Source organism: Peromyscus eremicus, chromosome 6 (assembly GCF_949786415.1).
Source record: "Peromyscus eremicus chromosome 6, PerEre_H2_v1, whole genome shotgun sequence".
Classification (NCBI taxonomy): domain Eukaryota; kingdom Metazoa; phylum Chordata; class Mammalia; order Rodentia; family Cricetidae; genus Peromyscus; species Peromyscus eremicus.
The window spans coordinates 77,433,899-77,457,503 of NC_081421.1; the positions used below are offsets into that span (position 1 = coordinate 77,433,899).

General features: G+C 36.8%; 1 protein-coding gene across 1 annotated transcript in view; it reads right to left on the minus strand.

Annotated features, from left to right (window-relative positions):
• The window catches only part of Magi3 (membrane associated guanylate kinase, WW and PDZ domain containing 3), a 228,916-nt gene that overhangs the window by 118,340 nt on the left and 86,971 nt on the right, over positions 1-23,605 (minus strand). Inside the window, exon 2 of the mRNA XM_059266005.1 lies at positions 873-989. Within this exon, the coding sequence (XP_059121988.1) occupies positions 873-989 (117 nt within the window). The remainder of the gene's footprint in view (positions 1-872; positions 990-23,605) is intronic.

A 23,605-nucleotide genomic window follows, 5' to 3' on the forward strand; every position in this document is an offset into this window, starting at 1 on the left:
ATATATGCAGGCAAAATAATAAAAAAATTTAAACTTTTTTTTAAAAGAGCAAGTAAGTACATATTTTTAAATTGTGGTCATCACTTTGGTAGAAGTAACAATATGGAATCTTCAACATTTTTCTACTTAAAATGACCATATACAGTCTTCAGAAGAATTTTCTCCTCATTCAACTTTTGTTTCATTCTTTGTCTCCACATTAGTATTCACAATTTCATTATATATATATATAATATATATATATATATAATATATATATATATATTATATATATATATATTGTGTGTGTAGGTACATGCCATGTGTGGAGGTCAGACAACAACTTGTAGGAGTTGGTTCTCTTCTTCTACCAGGCAGGTTTGTGATGGGGGAATATCTTTCTACACGCTGCGAATATGTATTGCTCTGATTGGTTGATAAATAAAGTCATTTGGCCTATGGCAAGTTAGCTTAGAGGCAGGTGGGAAATTCAAAGAAAGAGACAGAAAGAAGGCAGAGAGAGATGGCAGTGAGCTGCCCAAGGAGCAACATGTAATGGGACACAAGTAAAGCCACAGAAAATGTGGCAAAACATAGATTAATAGAAATGCGTTAATTTAAGATATAAGAGCTAGCCTGCCATGGCTTTTTTATTTATATTAAAAATAATATAAGCCTCTGTGTTTTTACTTGGGTCTGAGTGGCTGCAGACCAGGCAGGACACAGGAAAACTTTCAGCTACAGGTTTGGGAAATCACATTCATGCTTGGCAGCAAGTCCTTTTACTCATTGCTCAAATCTTTTCTCCTTTTTTAAATACTTCACTAAATTATTTCTAGATGTTTAAGTAAAGATATTTCTGTCTCATTTCTCTTATGCCATCATGTACTTACATGGGATAGTTCTTAAGTAGAGATTATCTCTGATGACTTGCTGAAGTTTGTGGTCAATTGATCCTTTCTGAAACTGAAGACTCAGGTAGTGCCGTAAATCTTTATTTATGACTTTGCCTTTAAAACAAAAAAACAAAATGTAATTAAATAGTGATCAAATATCTTTAAATCATTTAGCTAATAACAGGACAAGGAAATCAGTATTTTATCTACAAGAAGGTAAGTATATTATAGGTACTGTAATTCAAATAAATGACGGCAATGTAATGTGGGTATAATTTTATGTGACAGGAGAATATATAGTGCAGAGAATGTGATGCACATTCAAAGTAATTTCATTCAGTCTCATGGTTTTAAATGCCACCATATCCTAAAAGCTCCAAATTCAGATCCTATGTTCATCCTTCAGTTATCTCTACTCAACTCCCACCTCACTCACATACATTGCAGATGTTATATCTGGAAATTTCAGATAAGCATCTCAAATTTCAAACAGACAAAACAAGACTCTTCCGTCATCTCCCCAGTTTTCTCTCTCTTTGCCAACAGCAGCACCACCAGCTGGAAGAACAATCCCCACATCTAAAAGCCGTCTTTGATTTCTCTTTTCACCTCTGTCTTCTAGGTCTAACTATTAGCAATTTTTGTCAGCTGTACTTCCTAATCATATGCCACTGCTCTCCATTTTCATCAATGCCATTCTAATCTAATCTACCACCATCATTTCCCATCTGGAATTCTACCAGCAGCCGTCTAATCAGCTTCCAAGCATCCATTTTATCTCCTTTCTTCCCTGCCCCTCACACAGGCACCACAGGGAGATGTAAAACAGATCAGGTCAGTGTTAGTGCCCCCATACTCATGACTTTCTGTGGCACTTGAAAAAAAATCCAAACTCTTGCTCAGGATGCTAGGTCCCCCATGTTCCAGCTTTGGTAATCTCTAACCCTAGCTGATTCACTGTGCACTCCTGCTCTTTGAAGGAGTGCAGGGCCCTAGCCCAAGACCTTCCACCTGTCACTAGGCAGAACAGTCAGTTTACTTGTTGATTCCTAAATACTGAGTGAATAAGTAAGACAGTCCAATATTTCCTGTTATTTATGGGGAAATGGGGAATAGGAACAGTAAACAGAAGGTTGCAGAAATCTCAAAGATATAAATTTTTAAGAAAGACTAGTTTAAATGAAAAGGCAGTGCAAACATTGTTTATTAGACAAGACTATAGATAATTAGAAAAGATCAATGCTCAGACAAAACATATTATCTCACTGCATAAGAAATGACTAGCTGAGTACACTGTGTTTTATTTAGAACAACATAGTTACACCAAGGTTTCATAACAAAAGACTACTACAGATCAGTTCATCCTTTTATCTACCATTCCATAGCACTGTATCTCTAATCATTTTTGTTCCTTTCTACTACATATAAATACACAGAACCTACTTGGAAAGATAGTAATATAACCAGGAAATCAGTGTGTTTCTAAAGTTTAGAGATAACATAGGCCCTAGTAATAAACACAAACCAAAACAACTCCATTCTTCCTCCTAACAAAAATAGGCACTGGGGGGGAAGGGGGAAGACAGAGCACTGTGATTAAAATAAATAACCCTAAAGGTATTTACAGTGAATACAAACAACCCTATCTTATAGGATGTTCTTCCTAGGCATTTAGTGTCCCACCCCTATTCAAACAAAATTATATTGTCTCACTTTTTTTTTTTTTTTTTTTTTGGTTTTTCGAGACAGGGTTTGGTTTCTCTGTGTAGCTTTGCGCCTCTCCTGGAACTCACTTGGTAGCCCAGGCTGGCCTCGAACTCACAGAGATCCGCCAGGCTCTGCCTCCCGAGTGCTGGGATTAAAGGCATGCACCACCACCGCCCAGCTCTTTGTCTCACTTGTTATGTATACTCCAGCGTGTATTCATTGCTGAGTAGATGATAAAATCTAATACATAATCGATACTGCACCATACTCATTTCATAAAAATCAACCTGATAATGAGTTCATTGAGTACTTTTACAATTTGGTAATAGGTGTCTCAAGTTCTTGGTAAACATTAGACAAAAGCTTTGGTGGATTGCAACTACATGGCCAAAAGTGTTTGAGATACTTGGATAGGGTTTGTTTTGTTTTGTTTTTTAACAGACAATGTGTCTATTTCTTTTTCATTTAAAAGAATAACATAGGCTCCAATATCCAAAACTTGGCTCTCCAACATATCTTCAGGAAAAGGTTTAGTTTTGATAAAAGGTAATATAGGTATAACTTAAAAAAAAAGAGTCAACACTTTATAACTCATAATTTCCTTTTCCTCTTTTTAAATTTTCTTTTTTATTTATTTTTTGTGTCTTTCACATCATGCCTTCTGATCCCACCCATCTCCCTCCCTTCCCAAAATAAAACAAAATAAAATTTAAGAAAGGAAGAAAGGGAAAATCTTGTCATGGAAGCTGCAGTGTGATACAGTGAGTCACACAGTAAACCCCTTTTGTCCATACAGTTTTACATGCAGGCATTCATCACAAAGAATCATAGGTCTGGTTCAAGGCCCCTGGTCTCTGCTACACCATCAATGCTGGGCCCTTGCTGGGACTCTTCCTAGGCTTCCTGTTGCTGCCCTGGTTGCTGCCCTGTATCGTGGAAATCCTATAGCCCTGGGTCCTCAGGACTGACATTTCCCCCTCTACCACCACCAGGGGCAGGGGCAGGGGCAGCTCTCTCACTTTTACCTTCTGGGGTCAGTTCTCCCACACCTACACCTTCAGGGCCAGCTCTACTGTGTAGCCCAGGCGAGGTGCCTAGTGTTGTAGCTGAAGGGGCAGGGACACAGGGCCAGCTCTCTCTCTAGCTCTTATAACCTCAGGGCCAGCTCTTCCACCTGCCTCGGGCATTGATGGGAGTAGGTGCCCTCTCCCCTGCCCATGCTACCACATGACAGATGAGTAATGGGGACAAATCTCCTATGCTCACAACAGAATTTCCTTTTCTTAAACTCAAAACTTTTAGGATATGGCATAACTTAGAGATAACTATAAAATGCTTAAAACCTAGATTAGATTTTAAGTTACAAAAATAATGTCTTTTAGCTTAGAGATAATTAAAAGATAAAGTCCTAAATCACAAATTATCTAGCATGATGAATTTCTTAAGGGGAAATGGCATTAACTAAAATCTTATTTTAAGGACCTTTGATATGTTAAAGCCAGTTAGAACAGAAAAGGCTAAATTTAAAGATGCCCACAATTATCAGAACTAGAATCACACTCTGTTTTTACCATTAACTTCTACTGGGATGAGCAGTTACAAAGAAAACAATGAGAGACAATTTTATTAAAAATTGGCATTTTATTAAAAATGTGCAACTAGAGCTGACGGTAGAGTTCTTGCTTAGCACCACTAAAAGTGAAAATAAAATCTGGAACTATTAGAAACTCATAATTTTTTGTTTTTATTTTGTGTGTAAAGTGTTTTGCTTATGAGTATGTATGTGCACCACATGTGTTCTGGTGTTGGAAGAGACAAGAAGAGGGTCTCAGATCTCCTGGAACTGGAGTTAGGATGGTTGTGAACCACCAAGTGGGTGCTGGGAACCAAACCAGAGTCCTCTGCAAGAGCAGTAAGTGCTTGTAAGTGTTGAGCTAACTCTCCAGCAACTCCATCATTGTTTTTTGTTTGTTTTTGACAATGAAGACAAACTACTGTAACCATCAGTGATTTATACATAATGAAACTTTAATAAAACTGGTCAGTTCACAGAACCTTGACATTTCAAGTACATGTAAAACATTTACTTGGGGCTAGGGCAAATGTTATTAAACAAATACAAACAAAAGATTCTTCATAATATGGACATTCTTACCTAACAAGCCTATGTTTTAAGAATTATTATTACTCAGGCTGGAGAGATGGCTCAGAGGTTAAGAGCACTGGTTGCTCTTCCAGAAGTCCTGAGTTCAATTCCCAGCAACCACATGGTGGCTCACAACCATCTATAATGAGATATGATGCCCTCTTCTGGCATACAGGCATACACGTAGGCAGAATACTGTATACATAATAAACAAATAAATCTTAAAAAAAAAAGAATTATTACTCTTTGACTTCTATTGTTTAATTTCATTTTATGAATAGTGAAACTGGTTTATGAAATTTAAAAATATATACATCAGACAAATAGTTTGGCTAGATGAATGTCTGTAATTAAAATTGCAATTGTATAAAAAAAATCCAGGCATTCAAGTTTCAATATACAGCTTCTAAGTCAGGAATTCACAATTACAAATCCATAGTTACTGAACATATGCAAACTATGATTCACCACCAACTGTCATTGAGAAATCAGTGGATAAAGGAACTGGCTATTATTTGGATAAACTCTGAGTCCTGTTGGCATGGGTTCAGCACACAAGCAACTGTAAATCACTCTACTCACACTTCATTCTTTTTGACAAGGACAGTAAGGAGACTTTGTCAACTACTTGCTAAAGTCAAGATACAACAAGTCTTTACTATTTTCTAATCCAGAAGCAATTACAAAACTGGGGGGCGGGGAGCAAAAATGAGGTCATTTTGGCCGTGTTTTGTTTCTTAGGAAAAATACATATTGATTCGTGGAGACAAAGTGTTCTTTTCTAAATACGTGGAATTTGTTTTTAAATAATTTATTCAAGTTTTATTAGAGATTAGACTACAGTAGGGCAACAGACTTGTGTTTCCACAATCTACAGAACACTTCTCTCTTTCCAACTTCTTCTTACATAATAAGTACTTCTTATATTTTCCTCCAAGATTTGGGGGTAGGAGAGAAATTACAATAATTCTTAGGTCATGTCTAAGGTTCTTGAATTCCAGAAATGAATTCATTTAAGCCTTTTTAACAGTTCAGGCTGGCCCCAACTTACTATGAATTAGAGGGTGATTTTTGAACTTTTGATCCTCCTGCCTCTCTCTCAGTGCTAAGATTACAGGTGTGTACCACTATGCCGGGTTTATTCAGTGCTGGGGATGGAATGTATCCCAGACAAGCACCCTACCAACTGAGCTACTTCCCTGTTTCTCTTTAAAGTTTTGAAAATATAAATTCATTTAAAGTAAATCATACTCTTTTTAAACAGATTTATGTATGTGCACCTGTATATATGTAACTATGTGAATCTACATGCACCACATAGGTGCAGATGCCCTGACCTTAGATTACCTCAAACTTGAGTTACAGGTGGTTGTGAGCTGCCTCTAAATTATATTATGTTCTTATTCACCCCCACCCCCAATCCAGGTGTATAGCATAATCCCCAGCTCTCCTCTTTCATATTATTTTAGCTTACATTGTTGGAAAAGTAACTTGATTTATTTATTTATTTGTTTGTTTATTTATTTATTTATTGGTTTTTGTTTTTTTTATACAGGGTCTCTCTCTACATAGTCCTGGCTGTCCTGATACTCACTATGTGTAAAAGCCTGGCCTCAATCTCACAGAGATCTGCCTTCCTGTGCCTTTTGAGTGCTAGGATTAAAGGGGTGTGCCACCCACGCCCAGCTTCCTTCAACATTATAGTAGAAGCAAAAGAATAATGGTATACGGTCGGTCAGTGGAAAAGAACTTGCCAGTAGGATCCAGGCTCTGGGTTTAATAATCTCCAACTCCAAAATGGGTATTTTTTTTTTCAGGCAGTTGGCTATCTACTCATTCATGTTCTTCTTGAAGAATCTCTGCTCCTTTTGAGCTTTGGTCTTTAAAAGGAAAATGTTTATCTTATCTTATATTATTATTTGAAGACAGGATCTCATTATATAATCCAGGCTATCTTTAAATTTCTGATCTTCCCTGATTCACCTCCCTAATACTAAGATTATAGCTGTGTATCATCATAGGCAGACCATATGTTTATTTTTTGGTTTTTGTTTTGTTTTGGTTTGGTTTGGTTTTTTCAAGACAGGGATTCTCTGGGCAACAGCCCTGGCTGTCCTGGAACTAGCTCTGTAGATCAGGCTGGCCTCAAACTCACAGAGATCTACCTGCCTCTGCCTCCCAAGTGCTGGGATTAAAGGCGTGCACCACCACTGCCCGGCCCCATATGTTTATTTTTAATGCCTATTGTGGCTGTGTGATGATTATTAGTTCTTTTTCATCTACTGATCACAGGCATCTTTTTAGAAAGTGCTGACAGCATTCTGTATACATCTTTAAAAACTTCATACAATTTTTCTTTTATAAATCTCTAGCCTGGAAATTATATACAGATGCTAGAAACCTTTAAAATATAACCTTGTTTTCCTTACAAGCAAGGGATGGGCATGGTCATTTCTCAGTTCTTTTTTACAGCAATGTCCAAAAGACAACTCTGTGACCTCCCCCAATAAACTATTCAATATAGCTAAGTCAACACTATTAACAATAATTGATTATTTCCCATTATACCTAACTTCATAATATCAGTGTAACTTATTAATTCTCCTACATTGGGAGCTCTACTACAGTTTGGGAAGGCCTCATGAAAGTTGTACAAAAAAAGATATACACGCTTAACAATTAGCTTACCTGGCTCCTCAGATCAAGACAATAGGGACCAGGAACACACAAAGCAAACTGTAGTCTATTTGTTTGTAAAACTGTAAAAAGTATTGCTTTCTAGATAATTAGCATGTAGACATTTCATGGTAAAATACATTGAGGCATAAAAGTTATATATATATATTTGTTTTTAAAAGAAAACCTCATACCTTTTCAATGCCCCTCCAAGGGCATTTTGTGCTTGTTCCCATGTACACTATCTTAGGAGACTATGGAAACTGAGAGAAAGGATCTGGCTGGTAGAAGAAGCAGGCCACTAGGGGAGCGTCTATGGAGGTCACAGTTCTGGTTGCTCTGTTTCCTAGTTTACCATGATCTGAGGTGCCTCTACCCCATTCATTGCTATGAACTTTGCTATGCCTTCCCTGGCATAATAAACTGAAAATCCCTTGAAACCATGAATCAAACCAAATCTTACCTCTCCTGGTTCTGTCAAACATTTTAGCAACAGTGACACAAAGGTAACTAATTATACAGCATTAGTACCAAAACTGGGATCATTGCTACAATCAATCTGACCATTTGGTTCACAGGCTTTTGGAATTGGTTTGGGAGAAGACCATGAAAGAGCTGAGGGCCAGAGAAGTTCTAAAATGCTGTGGGAGAAGCTTAAAGGGCAATTCTGCTGAGAGTTCTGAAGAACAGAATACAGATTAAAAATGCCAACAAGGAAGACCAGGCTTATGAGGTTTCAGATGGGAATAAGAATTCTATTGGGAACTGGAGACCACTCTTGCTATATTTTGGCAAACAATCTGTCTACATTATGCTCACTAACACTTGAGTGAAGCTGAATTTAAAACTAAACAGAATAATTTACTTGGTAGAAGAAATTTCAAAAAGAATAACCCTCAGACTGTACCATGAGTCCTGGGGTTGCTTTTGGCCAGGTTTACAGTGAGACTCTAGAGCAAACAGCAGAGCACAAATGTGTAAAACTGAAGTATGGCCATAAAAAGAGCATGAATGTGTTTAAAGGGTTTTTTGCTATTGTTTGTTTATTTGTTTAAAAAAAAAAAGGTCAGGCAGTGATAGTACATGCCTTTAATCCCAGCACTCTGAAGGCAGAGGAAGGTGGATCTCTGAGTTTGAGGCCAGCCTGATCTACAGAATGAGTTCCAGGACACCCAGGGCTACACAGAGAAACCCTGTCTTGAAAAACTAACAAACAAATAAAAATTTTAAGAAGGCCAGTACAGATAAAGTGGCATAGTGGTTTGAAAAAAATTAAAAAACAACAACAACAAAAAACCTGAATAGAATCTTCCCACTAGAACACGGCAGGAAAAGGTAATAATCGAAACTGGCCCTCTTTTAAACTTTTGATGGAATTATATAGATTTAATTTTTTAATTAACATTTTTAAAGTGTTATCCTGAGGCTACTTAACAATTTTTTTCTTTGACACTCACATTGGGAACCATTACCAAACCTGTCATAATGCCAGACAGCTGATGCCTGGTTGGCACAACAAAAACTGAGTCATAGTATTAATGCTCCATCCTCTAGACAGGAGAGTACAAAGCCATTTATTGTGCCCTGTCATTTCCATGAAAACAGAATAACTGGTTCAGCTATCTCTGCAAATCAAAGTTATCTGCTTCAACAAAATGTCAGACTTGAGGTAAAAGATCCATTACTGATATATCATTACCACAGTGGATCAAAAAGTAGAATACAGATGTATTTGAAGTCTTAACCCAACAAGATGAGAACTGAGAGAAAGTAAACTGTGTAAGAGGCTCTCTTACATAACAATGTCAACTTTTAGGTTCAAGCAGTAGTAAGGCACTGTTAATTAACCACAACCACAGGAAAAATTCAACAAGATCTTTCCCTCTGGTACCTTTTAAAAACAGTAACTTATGCTAATCCTTATACATTTTTTTAAAGTGGGTAGCTAAAGGTTATAAAAATTATATACAAGCTGGGTGTGATGGCACACACCTTTAATCCCAATACTCCTTAGGCAGAGACAGGAGGATCCCAGTGTTCAAGGCCAGCCTGGTGTACAGAACAAGTTCCAGGAAATCCAGGGCTACACAAAACAAACAAACAAACACTAAACCTGTCTCAAAAAAAAAAATAATAAATTAAAAAATCACAGCTCAAAAGTAATCAACTTCAGGAAGAATCAAATTTGTTAATAAAATAGTGTTAAGTATCTCCTATTTCTATTTCTAATCTCTATTTTTAATTAACACATGTAAAGGTTTTTAAATGAAGCTTACAAATGTGACTGTAAAATCATCAGTTCAAGAACTGGAAGAGAGTCTTCTAGGCAGCATGATAATATACATCACTTTGACAAAAAGAAAAGAAAAAAGAAACCAAAACTCTTTAATATGAGGGAAAATAATGAAAAACAGATTTTTAGAAAGCTAATTTGTGTCTATTCAAATATCAGATCCCAAAAATAAAAAGTAATTTACATTACCTTGAGAGTCCATAAACAACAACTCTCTAGTCTATAAACCCAGCACATTTTTCTGAATCTAAGTGAAAAACAGAAGACTCCACCGATGACCAGTGTTTACATGACCTCTGGGGGAAGAGCGAGACCAAGGAGGAAGACATTGGCCAAGTCTTGTTATTTTTCTTCTGCTCAAGGTTCTTAACTGGGAAGTGTGATATGGGTAGGCAAAGCTACCTCAAAAGTGCAGATTAGAGCAACAGAAAGGAATAGTACATGTTGATCTACAAATTAAAAGGTTACTACTGCTACAAGGTAACCTGCTATTTACCATTACCTCATCCTGTTGAAGAGGGAACCAAGTGTACATCCACTATCACTCTCATTCCCCACAAGAGAAGGACAGAAAATTTCAGAGAACTCCCATCTTAAAAGGAATCTGCCCTTGACTCTAGCTCTCACTCTGCTTCCACAGATACGACTAGTAAATAGGGGTTACATGGGTTTATCAAGCTGGAGGAGCCATCTGCTAATGGGAAACAACTAGTAAAGAGAGACATAATAGAAAAAGCATCGATAAGCCTTAAAGAAATATCAAGATCAGCCCTGTACATTGAAAGAATAACTATTGGAGAAGATAGAGGGAGTCACAGCGCCCACAGGGTACACAACAACTGAGAGCAAACACTTCCTGCTCTCTGGACCCGAGTTCAATTCCCAGCACCCTTGGCAGGCAGCTCACAATCTATTTTAACTCTAGCTCCAGGTGATCCTACACCCTCTTCTGGCATCTTCAGGCATCCTCAAACAAGTGGCACATTCTCACACAGACACATATACACATACAAATAAAAATAAATCCTGAAAAACTATGAGGTCATCTCATATTTAAATCTTATAAAATCTCAGATTACAGAATGACCTACAAATGCTTTATTTTGAAAAAAAAAAACAACAATGTATTATACAGACTAGCCATGCTAGCCCGAACACACATCAACTATTTAAAGAGATAGCTAATGTAATTGCTGGGGAAGGGGACAAAAAAGTAAGAAGATGCCACCAGTATTCCTTGGGATATTACTTCAAATAGCCTGTGCTAGCTGCTGCTGTCACGATTGTTTAATAACCACTTGAAAATGTGATTCAGTCTACAGTTAGGTTGTGGGGCTGTGATTATGAACTAACAGAAAATAAGGGGTAAAAACATTCTGTCCTAACTGTACTTTTGGTTGGGACAACATAATCCCAACTCAAAATGACTCAAAAGTGAGAAAAGGGAGAGGGATAGGATTGATTTCTAAAAATTAGGGTTTTTTAATCCTCAATATTAATAATTACAGAGATAAGTAAAAGTATTTCAATGTCTTCCCATGGAGAGAATATTGTTAATTTAATTCTGCAACCAAAAATGTAACTATCTCAAATGGGGGATGATCTAACAACTGTTAAATGACTTTCTGTAAGAAATAGTGAGGAAGGTAGTATTTCTAAATTGTTTTAAACATACATAATCAAATTAAATACTAGATACATAAATCTGATCGTATTCCTAAGTTTAAATTCATATTATGTAACATAAAGAAGTTTTTTTAAAATGTCTTCTGGAATCTGTGATATAGCTGAAAACAGTTTCTTATTTGGATTTAAAAAATGGCATTATAGGTATAATGCAATAATTTACAAATATATCTGTTGAGAAGATTCAGGGTGAAAAAAACCCTCCCCAAACACACACACACACACACACACACACACACACACACACACACACACACAAATCCAGATCCTTAATTTGAATAATTATTAGAAATTTAAGTTTCATTTAAGGAGAAGAGGGAGGATTGGAAAAAGTAAGAATCAGGTGATAACTTGGAGCATGTTGCTTTAAAATACTGGCACCATGTGAAATATCAGACCAGTAGTTAGATACAGTCACAGGTTTGGAGAAGAGATATAAAACAAGAGCTGTACACGAGAAACCTCTAGGTCACGATGGGCAAACTGACAAGAACCTAGCTCACAGATACGGAGGAGAGTACTTTCACACACTGCTAATGGAGATTCAAGTCAGTACATCTTTCTGAAAGGCAGGGCAATACTGGTAGCAACAGCATACTTACTTATAAACCCCTCTGACAAAGTTCTTCCAAAGTAATAATCACACAAATGTGATAGATATATATATGATAAATGTTATTCTACCATTATTTATAAAGAATGTAGATGTCCAGCTACAGAAAACTAATTAAATGACAATGAAACGTATCTTTGATTACCTATGCACAATGCTGTCAAAACATGTTGAGCAAAACACAAGAAGCTAAATTAGTATACAGTGCAATTTATAAATTAGGTTTCTTATTATCGTTTTATTTTTTGTTTTTTGAGACAGGGTTTCTCTGTGTAGCCCTGGCTGTCCTGGAACTCACTCTGTAGATCAGACTGGCCTCAAACTCACAGAGATCTGCCTCTGCCTCCCGAGTGCTGGGATTAAAAGTATGCACCATCACCGACCAGCTATGTTTCTTATTCTTACAAAGGCATGTAATATATATTCTAAAGTGTATTTATCTCTGAGTGTCAAGAAAAATAAAGGGTTTTTATTCAGCTTGTAGAGAGAAGCCCACACTTTGTAATCCTAGAGCTGTGGACATGGACACAGGTGAATCCTATGGGCTGACTTATGAGCCAGTTTAGCCAACATGGTGGATTCTAAGCCAATGAGACCCTGTCTCAAAAAACAAGGTAGATGGTGTCTGTATTAATTTCTGCTGCTGTGATAAAATACCTTGAACCCATGCACACACACACACACACACACACACACACACACGGAGAAAATGCTTATTTTATTTTTTGCTTACAGATACAGAGGGGGAAAGCCCATCACGACAGGAAATAGATGATAACAGACAGGGAGGTATAACAGGAAGAGCAGAAAGCTAGCTGATCACACTGAAACAGCACTCAGGAAGGAGAGGACAAGAAGAGGCTATGGGGCTGGGTTATAAAACCTCAAGACTCACCCCCAGTGATGCACTTCCTCTAATTCCATCTCCTAAAAGTCCTATAACCTTCCCAAAGCACACTACCAACAAGGGACCTTGTGCACAAATACATAAGCCTATGAGGGACATTACTCTTTCAAACCATAGCAGTACCTGAGGAAGGACAGCCAAGGTTGACTTCTGGCCTGTACACTCATGCACATATACATATATGTCCATCTGCATGTCTGCACACACTTGCACACACACACACACAATAAATCAATAATGTGTTTTTTTTTCCTTTTTCTTAACTACTTAAAACTTAAAAAACAATATAATCTTTAAGGTAAACAATAAAAACAGAAGACTACCAACTTAGCTGAGTATATCTTGGCTTTCAAATTTTAGGCCTTTGTAACTAGGACTACACTGTTAAAGCTGAGCATGGTTCCAGACTAAAGTAGTCAGTTTTGACTGTCCTGGGCCTGCAATTTCATTACTGAAATGAATATTGGCCAACAGGTCACTTACAGAACTGGTTCAACCTGAACATAGACATCAAGAACTGCTGTGGATATCATTCTGTATAAATAAAACACTGATTGGCCAGTGGCCAGGCAGGAAGTATAGGTGGGGCAAGGAGAGAGGAGAATTCTGGGAAGTGGAAGGCTGAGTCAGAGAGACACTGCTAGCCTCTGCCATGACAAGCAGCATGTGAAGATGCCAGTAAGCCACGAGCCACATGGCAAGGTATAGATTTATGGAAATAGATTAATTTAAGCTATAAGAACAGTTAGCAAGAAGCCTGCCACGGCCATACAGTTTGTAACCAATATAAGTCTCTGTGTTTACTTGGTCGGGTCTGAGCGGCTGTGGGACTGGCGGGTGACAAAGATTTGTCCTGACTGTGGGCAAGGCAGGAAAACTCTAGCTACAAAGAACTATGTAACAATTTAGAGTAAATCACTATAAGACCACATCATTCCAGGAAAGGCGCAAAGCTACACAGAGAAACCCTGTCTTGGACAAAAAAAAAAAAAAAAAAAAAAAAAGACCACATCATAAGGATTACTCAGTTATGTACAAGAGAACATAGAAGAAAAAACAATAGCCTAACTGCAATGAAAATATAGCCCATAAAAAAGGAAAATAATATAGACATCACATAAGTCAACCTCTCCCTTAGTAAATAAAACCCAAAGGATACAGGATGAGATATATATGTACATGTATATTTATATAAATATATGTGTGTATGTATATGTATACTAATTGCTGTGCTGGGTGCTAGGAACATAAAAATCATAAAGTAATTATGCCCTTGGTGGTATAAATGCCCCAGTTACAGTATCACAGAAATATATAAACAAATAACTATACTTCCCAGCTAAGAAGCACATATACGTGTCCTGGAGAATGTGCACAGAGAAAGCTGGCTGGTCAGAAAAGCCAGTTACATAGGCTGGAGTCTAGATAGGCAGTACAGTGAGCATTTTTAATAAGGTAAACAGCTTGCTGGGTGCTAAAAGTAGAGTAGTAGGGATCATAAAACTATAGCAAAAGCTGGGAAGGCCAGTGTCAGGTAACAGAAGGTTTTACCCATGACACTAGAGTGCTAGAATATTACTTAACTTCTATAGTGAGTGAACTCATTAAAATTTTACAAGGAGAATTATATATGGTCAGACCTATTTGAGATGGATCATTTGGGGAAAATGTGGACTATTGTAAGGAGCCAAGGAAATCCTGAGTGAGTGAAGTTCTGAGTGACTGTGTGCTGTTGACTTGGGCATGACCATCCCATAGCAAAGCCCATGGGAAAAATCCAAACTTAACTCCTGGAGTGAGGCTCTCAGGAATGGCAAAGTCTTCCTAGGGATCCATGAGCAGATGATACTGTGTGCAAAAAATGTCCACCATAGATTTCTCTCCCGGATATTTACAGCCTGAAGACTATTCCCCTACAGAGACTGCTCCTACTGAGATTAGCTAAAACTGTTGTCTTGATCCAACTGTGTACCATAACCCCTGACTCCTTGTTAATCTGTATGTGGAACTAAGACAAGAACAGAAGAAAAGCACTAAGACTAGCACATAATAAGTTTAGTCACAATTCAATTAATATTGGCACTAGAAGTGGTATCATAGGAATCAGAGAAACAGAAAATTAGATTGGTAAAATAGGAAGTAGACTCAAGAAACATTAACCCTAAGAAGTCAAAATTTGCAAAGGAAAAGCTGTAGTTCAAACTTCTCAAGTATCTATCGAGAAGTGAACCAAATAATAAACGAAGTATATGAAGACAACTTTGAAAAATTAAAAAGAAATGTATTGTCAATAGAAATGTTAACTATATATCTTCCCCAAAAGAAAAACAATAGAATCATAGGCATGGTTTTAAATTATTTTGTTTTTTGGGACAGCAAAGTCGGGGAGAGATGTCTCTGAGCTTCTTACTCAAAAGAAAAAAAAATTGGAACAGTCAATCAAGAGAGATTAAGATAACTCCATGATGAAATACAGAATGTGATCTCTTTCTTGTCTTCATGTGCTTGGCAACTTTTGTGATGGTGGTGCTTGCTGTAGATGAATGGATGCATGAAGGAACACAGAGACAACTGAACAACCAAATGAATTCTGTCTCCTTTTCTTCTGAGCACAATGAGAGGAGCAACATAAGGCTATATGATTTAAGTGAAAACAAACATATTATTTTGAAATTGCTGTTAACAAATGTTGCATTACTAATATGAAAAATAGGAGTCACATGAGGGAAAAAATAACAAATAATAGCAGCAATGGATGTAGGGTTCAGCTACAACCCAGAAGCCACCTTACTTTTCATGACAGGAAGTCAAAAGTTACTGCCTTATGGAGTGACATGAACTGACCACAGCTTGATGGGAAAGGTCTTTTCTGAGTTCAAGTAAATATGAGTGTCAACTGATTCTTTTCCTAGCTCCTGAAAACACACACACATTATATGGTTGTATCATCTTGTTACTGTTATTATGGAGCACATTCATAGTTCACACCTTAGAATTACTTTTTCTAAATACTATAAAAATAAATACAGGTGATCCGGATCACAATGGTTCAAACCAGGGTTTTTCTTCAGTACAGAAGTACTATCTATCATTCATTAGAAATCACACTTCGGATTTTGTTTCTTTCGCAGGCTAGTGATAGATAGGCAGTATACTCTCTTGATGCTGGGCAGAAGCAGAGGTAGTGAGCTGGAATTCCCAGTCAGCCACATGATTACAAAGGTAAAAATTTGATATTCTGTGCTGTTAAATTGGGATGTTATAATATCAGATGGATTAAATGAATTATCCACTTACATTTCAAACTTACAGTGGGTTTACATCAAAAGTGTCTATACTATGACTCATTTGGGCTTTTTTTTTTAATTAAGAAATTTTTTATTCATTTTGCATACCAATCACAGATCCCCCTCTCTCTTTCCTCCTCCTTCAACCTCTATCCTCCTCTACCCCAACCAACCCCCCAGTCCCTCCTCCAAAAAGGTAAGGCCTCCCATGGGGAGTCAGCAGAGCCAGTACATTGAGTTGAGACAGGTGTAAGCCCCTCCCCCTGCATCATAGCTGTGCAAGGTGTCTCACCATAGGTAGTGGGCTCCAAAAAGCCAGCTTATGCACCAGGGATGGATCCTGATCCTACTGCCAGGGGGGCCCTTAAGCAGACCAAACTACACAGCTGTCTCACTTATGCAGAGGGCCTAGTCCAGTCCCATGGAGGTTCCACAGCTGTTGGTCTAAAGTTCATGAGCTCAAACTAGCTTGGTTTGGTTGTTTCTGTAAGCTTCCCCATCATAATCTTGATGCCCCTTGTCATATAATCCCTCTTCACTCTCTTCAACTGAACTCCTGAAGCTAACAACATAGATGCCCCTCAACTGAAGAATGAATAAAGAAAATGTAGTACATATACACAATGGAGTACTATTCAGCAGTAAAAAACAATGACATCATGAAATTTGCAGACAAATGGATGGAACTAGAAAATATCATCCTGAGTGAGGTAACCCAGACTCAGAAAGACAAACATGGTATGTACTCACTCATAAGTGGATACTAGATGTAAAGCAAAGGATAAAAAGACTACAACCCACAGCTCCAAAGAAGCTAGCTAACAAGCAAGACTCTAAGAGGGATGGATGCATGGATCATTTAGGCTCTAACCAGTAAACATTACCTATTTTGCTAAATTTTAAATTCAAAGCTAAAATTAAGTGCACTTTTTGCTACCCTTTAAAAGAGACTAGAAGCCGGGCGGTGGTGGTGCACGCCTTTAATCCCAGCACTCGGGAGGCAGAGGCAGTCGGATCTTTGTGAGTTCGAGGCCAGCCTGGTCTACAGAGCAAGATCCAGGAAAGGCGCAAAGCTACACAGAGAAACCCTGTCTCGAAAATCAAAAAAAAAAAAAAAAAAAAAAAAAAAAAAAAGAGAGACTAGAAAAAAAATTTGTAGCGACTGTTGAGTTTTAATATTATAGGTAAGCTTTACATTATCACATTTTATTACTTAATTCTTAGTAAACACTGAATTATATAGGAGTTCATTTAAAGGAGTTTCAGTTTGGCTTTTTGATTCAGTTAAGTATTGGTTTCATGAGTTAATGTTGTAATATTTTTAAAACATTCAAATTCTCTTTGAGCAAAGTCCATGCCTCAAGCCCCTGTGATGCCACAAATTCCTGCAAATAAAAAGATTCAAAAATAAAAAAAGATAGTTATATTCTATTTCTCTTTTCTATGTTATCTTTTTCTAGTAGGAGGTTTTCAATGAGTTAATCAAACAAAAATATTTGCAGACAACTAGAATCATCCTTCAATAATGAACACTAAAACAAAAGGCCTTAAAATTGCTATTTAAAGAACAGTGCAAGGAAGCTGGAGGTCATTAACAATACCAAAAAAAAGTAAGGAAATGGACTTTACATTGAAAAATGAATAAAAATTGGAAAAGAGCCAAGAGAGCTAACAAAAGATGCCAATCTTACTAGAAGAAACTTGAACAGCAGGTTTATTTGAGTGCCTAAGTACAAACTGGCAGGTCAAAGAGCATTGATGCTCATCATCAGTCAATCATTTTCTGGATATTACATAATTTTGTAAAACTTTAGAATTTTTAAACAAAGTATATTAAAAACAACTTTAATTTTCTGAATATTTCATTTAATATTTTTATAATACAATATTTTATTGTTTGTTCATTTAATTTATATTTTAGTTCATCTTGTTTCTATCAATTATTTCACAGTTGTTGCTGAAAACAACTGTCATACAAAAGAATAATGTATTAAATTGTCTGCTGCAGGCCTGACATATTTAGGCATGCTATCACAGAGTGCCAAATAATGAGACCAATAGAGAAAACACGGACAGCTGTAGTTACTGCTGGACACTAAATGTTATATCTGCCACCTCTTACCTCCAAATTTATAAGCTGCAATCTAACTCCCAGTGTAACAGTATTAAAAGGTGATGTGCCCCCCCCATAAATGAGATTAGCACCATTATGCAAGATCTCAGAAAGCTCCTTGTCCTTCCACCTGTAAGAACATACCCCCCCTCCAAAAAAGAAACTCTCTAGGCATCAAACTTTCTAGAGCTTGTTGACTTTGGACTTCTCATCCACTAAAAAATGTGAGACCTGCATGTGGCAGGATCTATTCAGTTTATTTATTTATTTTAACAATATCCTTAGTTACCTAAAACAATTAGATAACAACAACATACAGAAACATTGAGGTTAAACAAGAAATTAATAAAACAAATAATTATCAAGGATGGAGATCATAATAGAGTGAGACAGAGGGTAAAAACAGAAAACAGAAGCAAAGTATCTATAACCATATAGCAAATGTTTTATATTTTAAAGAAAATAAAACTACATATAATGGCTCAGCAGATAAATGCTTGCTGTGATAGTCTGATAACTAAAGGTGGGAGGAGAAATTCAACTCCATAAAGTTATCCTTTCCATGCACATCACAGCACACTAGCATCTACACTCACACATCATACACGTACAATGTGGACAAAAGGTCAGAGTCAGCAATCTCGATGGAGTATTTGAAAGCCATAAAGAGATGAACTGGAAACACAGATCAGTGGTAAAGTGCTTGTCTAGGGTGTGTAAAGTCCTTGGTTCAATCCCTAGCACCACAAACAGCTTGTTCAAGTTGGTAGCACATACATATAATCCAGCAGGGAGAGGAGGAGGAACATCCTCACTGACCTCAACAAGGAAATTTCCTCAGCTATATAGAATTCTAGGTTATGTTGGGCTTCAGAGTGGTCCTGTATCAAAACAAAACATCATCTTTGCATTAAATTATTCCCCAGAGATTACTTCTTAAATTCAAAGGGAAAAGATATTTATTATATTTTACTAAAGATCATCAAACATTAAGGTAAGGCTTACAGTGAGACAATCAGACAGCCTCTTGATCTGATACAATATAAAGTTTACAATATTGCCATGGTGTATTATTTTTTAAAGTTATTTTATTTCATGCATATGGATGTTTTCCTGCTAGAGGCCAGAAGAGGGTGTCAGATCTCCTAGAACTGGAGATACAGTTTTTGAGCCACCATGTAGGTACTAAAAACAGAACTCAGGTTCTCTGCAGGAGCAGCCAGTGCTCTTAACCACTGAGCCATCGCCCCAGCCCCCATGATGTATTCTTGACAAAAATTTCTGATCTGAATATAGCATTCAACCTTTAAATACATGTTCCAGAGTGTATAAATTATAAAGGATAGAGGAACAAGATAAACAACCAAGAAAACTACAACCAAACGAAGAAAAAACAACCAAACAGAATTTAGAAAATGGCTGTCAAGAAATCAGTAATTTCCTCAAAAGAAAAAAAGGATATGTTCTGCATGAGTGAAGATGTTCTAGAATAAGAGAATAAAGAGGTGGCTGTTGCAGAATATTTGTTAAACAAATGCAACACATTTTTGCAGAGTTAAAGTATGTAAAGATATATTGTATTTGTTTATGTTGCAGCATATCTGACTATGTAAAGATGTGTTGTATTTGTTTAATTATGTAAGATATGTTGCTGTTTCACCCTGCCTGCCTAAGGCACCTGATTGGTCTAATAAAAAGCTAAATGGCCAATAGTAAGGGAGGAGATATAGGTGGAACTTCCAGGCAGGAAGAGTAAGTAGGAGGAGGAATTTAGGCTTGAGTAAGAAAGAAAGAGATTCCAGGAAGACGTCAGGGGCCAGACAGACAAACACAGAGGAAGCAGGAAAGTAGGACATACAGAATGAAAGTAAGATAAAGAGCCCCAAGGCAAAAAAATGTAGATGAATAGAAACAGGTTAAATTAAGTAAAAAGAGTTAGTGGGACAAGCCTAAGCTAAAGCCGAGCATTCATAATTAACAGTAAGTCTCTGTGTCTTTATTTGGGAGCTGGCTGGCGGCCTAGAGAAAAATGCCAATTACAGGTGGCAATGTATATGTACATACACCCCTTTGAGATAATTATGGTAAACTGAATACTAATTTTGGGTATTAGGTAATATTATAAAATTATTGTCATTTTTCTGAGGTTTAACAGTGGTATAATAGAAAACATTAAAATTTTAGGGATGAATTGTCACGCAATTTGCAATTTACTTTGAAACTACTTGGTGAAACACATTCCTGAGAATACAGAATCTGGGTGGGCATATTTGAATTTTTATAAGAAGAAATTAAAGATATAGAAATTCTTAGTTAATGGTAACAAATTCTAGCAATACATAGCTAATAGGTTACATATTATATAGAAAGACTTCAATCTCTATACCGTTATTCTCTGCCATTCTGTTAATTAGGATTCAACTGTACATATTTTTATTTATTTCAGTCAGAAGCATAAAAGAGGAAAGTAATGAGCAATGTCTCCTTATGCTAATAAATGTCTTCTCAGAGTTCTGGGTTTTCTCAATAGGCAAAATATTGTTTTACACGAGACTGCCCATTTGACCTTAGCCCAGGCTAACGTAAATGAATTTGTACTAAAGAATGTATATCAGGTTGTTTAAACTCTCCACTTCGCACTAAGTTTTAGGTGTTCACTGTTTCTTTTACTCACTTTTATTTTTGACAATTTGTAATAATTGTACATTATTTATGGGTACTATGTAATGCTTTCATTAATGGATATTGTATAAAGGTCAAGTCAGGTTAATCAGTACATCCATAATCTTAAATATTAACCATTCCTTTGTTGGGTAAATATTAAAAATCCTCTCTTCCAGCTATTTTAAAATTTATAATGTGCTGTTAAAATTTATTCTACTGTGCAGTAAGAACATCAAAACTTGACTTCTCTGGTCTAAGTTTAAAACTGTATCCACAGACCAACTTCTTCCCATCCCCATATTTCCCACAGCCTCTAGAAACCACTGTTTTATTCTCAACTTCTTTAAAATTTTTATTATTTATTTATATACATATAATGTGTATATGTATATATGTACACCTGTGTGCATGTGTGTGTGCAGATGCATGTACCACAGCTTTATTCTGGAGATAAAGGGACAGCTTGTAGAAACTGGCTCTTTCCTTCTACCATGTAGGTCCTAGAGATTAAACTTAGGTCATCAGGACTGTCAGTAAGCATCTTTACTCACTAAGCCTGCTGCTCCTAATTCTCAAGTTATATCAACTTTATTTTTAGAGTAGATCACATGGTATTTGTCTGTTTGTTTACCTTGGATTTTAACCTATATAATGTATTATTAAAGATAATACAGGCTGCTTTACTCTACTGGATGTGTTCTCTATTTGAGTGATCTTACCACTTACATGCTAATAATCCTCCAAAGAATGTGCCTCTTTTCCCTACTAAGTATCTCTATGTGGAAAAGTTCCTCAAGGTTACAAATCCAAATGTGAAGTCATACTTTTCCACTCTCCCCCATCCTCAAAAAATAATTTGCCATGGCTGCCAAACTATAAATCTCAGTCAACCTTGATTCTTTACTTCTCCTCACTGACATATCAAACTAGTAACAGCAAAACTAGCCAATTACAATTTAATTATTATAGTAACCAATACCGTTGGTATTTATTATGCACTGGGCACTGTTCTATGTGCTGTTCATATATTAACTTACTCTGCATTAAAATCTTGAGATAAATATTTTCTTCTCACTTTACAACTAAAGAGAATGATAAAGATAGATAAATAAAGAGTTGACATCACTGCATAGATGTCAGTGAGCTTTCCACTGCTACAACAAATAGATATTCAAGTTATAAAGAAACGAAGTTTATTTTGGCTCAGTTTTAGAGGAGTTAGTCCACATTCGGGTACCAGTACTTTGGGCATGTAGAAGCATATCAAGAGGGAAGCAAGCAGTAGACAAGGGAAAACTGTTTATCTTGTTGCAAGGAAACAAAAGAGAGGAAAATGAAGGGTCCAGGGAAAACCTGTCACTAGGATAAGGCCTCTTAAAAGTCCCTGCACCTCCTAATGGTCTAAGCTGGGACTAAGTCTACATGGGCCTTTGTGGAACCATTTCAGATTGTTTAGTTATTTACCAAAATTCATAAAGCTACTAAGCGGCATTTAGGCTCTGAACTCAGGTGTCTGGCTATCTCCAGTTTACATCCCAGCTTCATAACTTATGGGTCACAAAAATGTATGTGAGTGTTTTAAAAAAAAATACATAGCAGAAACAAGCAAAAGGTTTCTGAGCCGACAACAATCAAAAACTAACTTAAAAATCAAACATGTAATGAACTGGAGGTGTTCCTGGCAGCATTAGTACATGTTGTATCATACACCCTCTCTGCAGCCTTGGTTTTGAGCACATAAAATGCTCACTTTGTGCTGTGCATGGTACATCATACAACACCAACAAATGTTTCCTAAAACACCTCAGCTCAGATTTGAGACTACTGTATGTTATGAATTGTAGTGTTTTTATTGTAGACACAAAGTTTTCTGCTCTTACAGAAACATGATGACTTAATTGCAGAAAATAGACTTTTAATATTTTTCACCATCATTTCTCAGCATATATCAAATTAAGATATATTGGAATTTTATTGTGTTAGAACATTTGACTTTTAAAACTGCTGTTTGGCTTACTGACTTAAGTTTCATTTTTTAAAAAAATGATTAAATGAATTTTGGTTTAGGATTATGAACAGGGACAGTTTCTGTATTAGTACTCAGCATACTTCTGCCACTTTGTATTGCATATCTATGCAAAATATTCTCATCGTTAGCAATTATAAAATAAAAATAGCTTTTCAGTGCTTCCCAGGGAGGGGTCCATTCATTGGCACTGTCACCATAACTTAAAGGGAAAGTCTCACGCTATGTCTGAAGCCCTTAATATCCTACAAATGAAGGAGGATGTCCTCAAATTTCTTGTAACAAGAACCCATTTAGGTGTCACCAGCCTTGACCTCTAGATGGAACATTATATCTACAAAAGGAAAAGTCACAATTTCTCCATCATAAAGCTAAAGAAGCACTGGGAGAAGCTGCTGCCAGTACTTGAGCCATTGTTATCATTGAGAACCCTGCTGGTGTCAGCGCCATCTCCTCCAGGAACACTGGCCACCAGTCATACTTAAGTTTGCTGCGGCCACTGGAGCCACTCCAGCTGTTGGCTGCTTCACGCCTGGGACCTTCACTAACCAGATCCAAGCAGCCTCAGGGAGCCACATCTTCTGGTGATGACTGACCCCAGTGCTACCAACA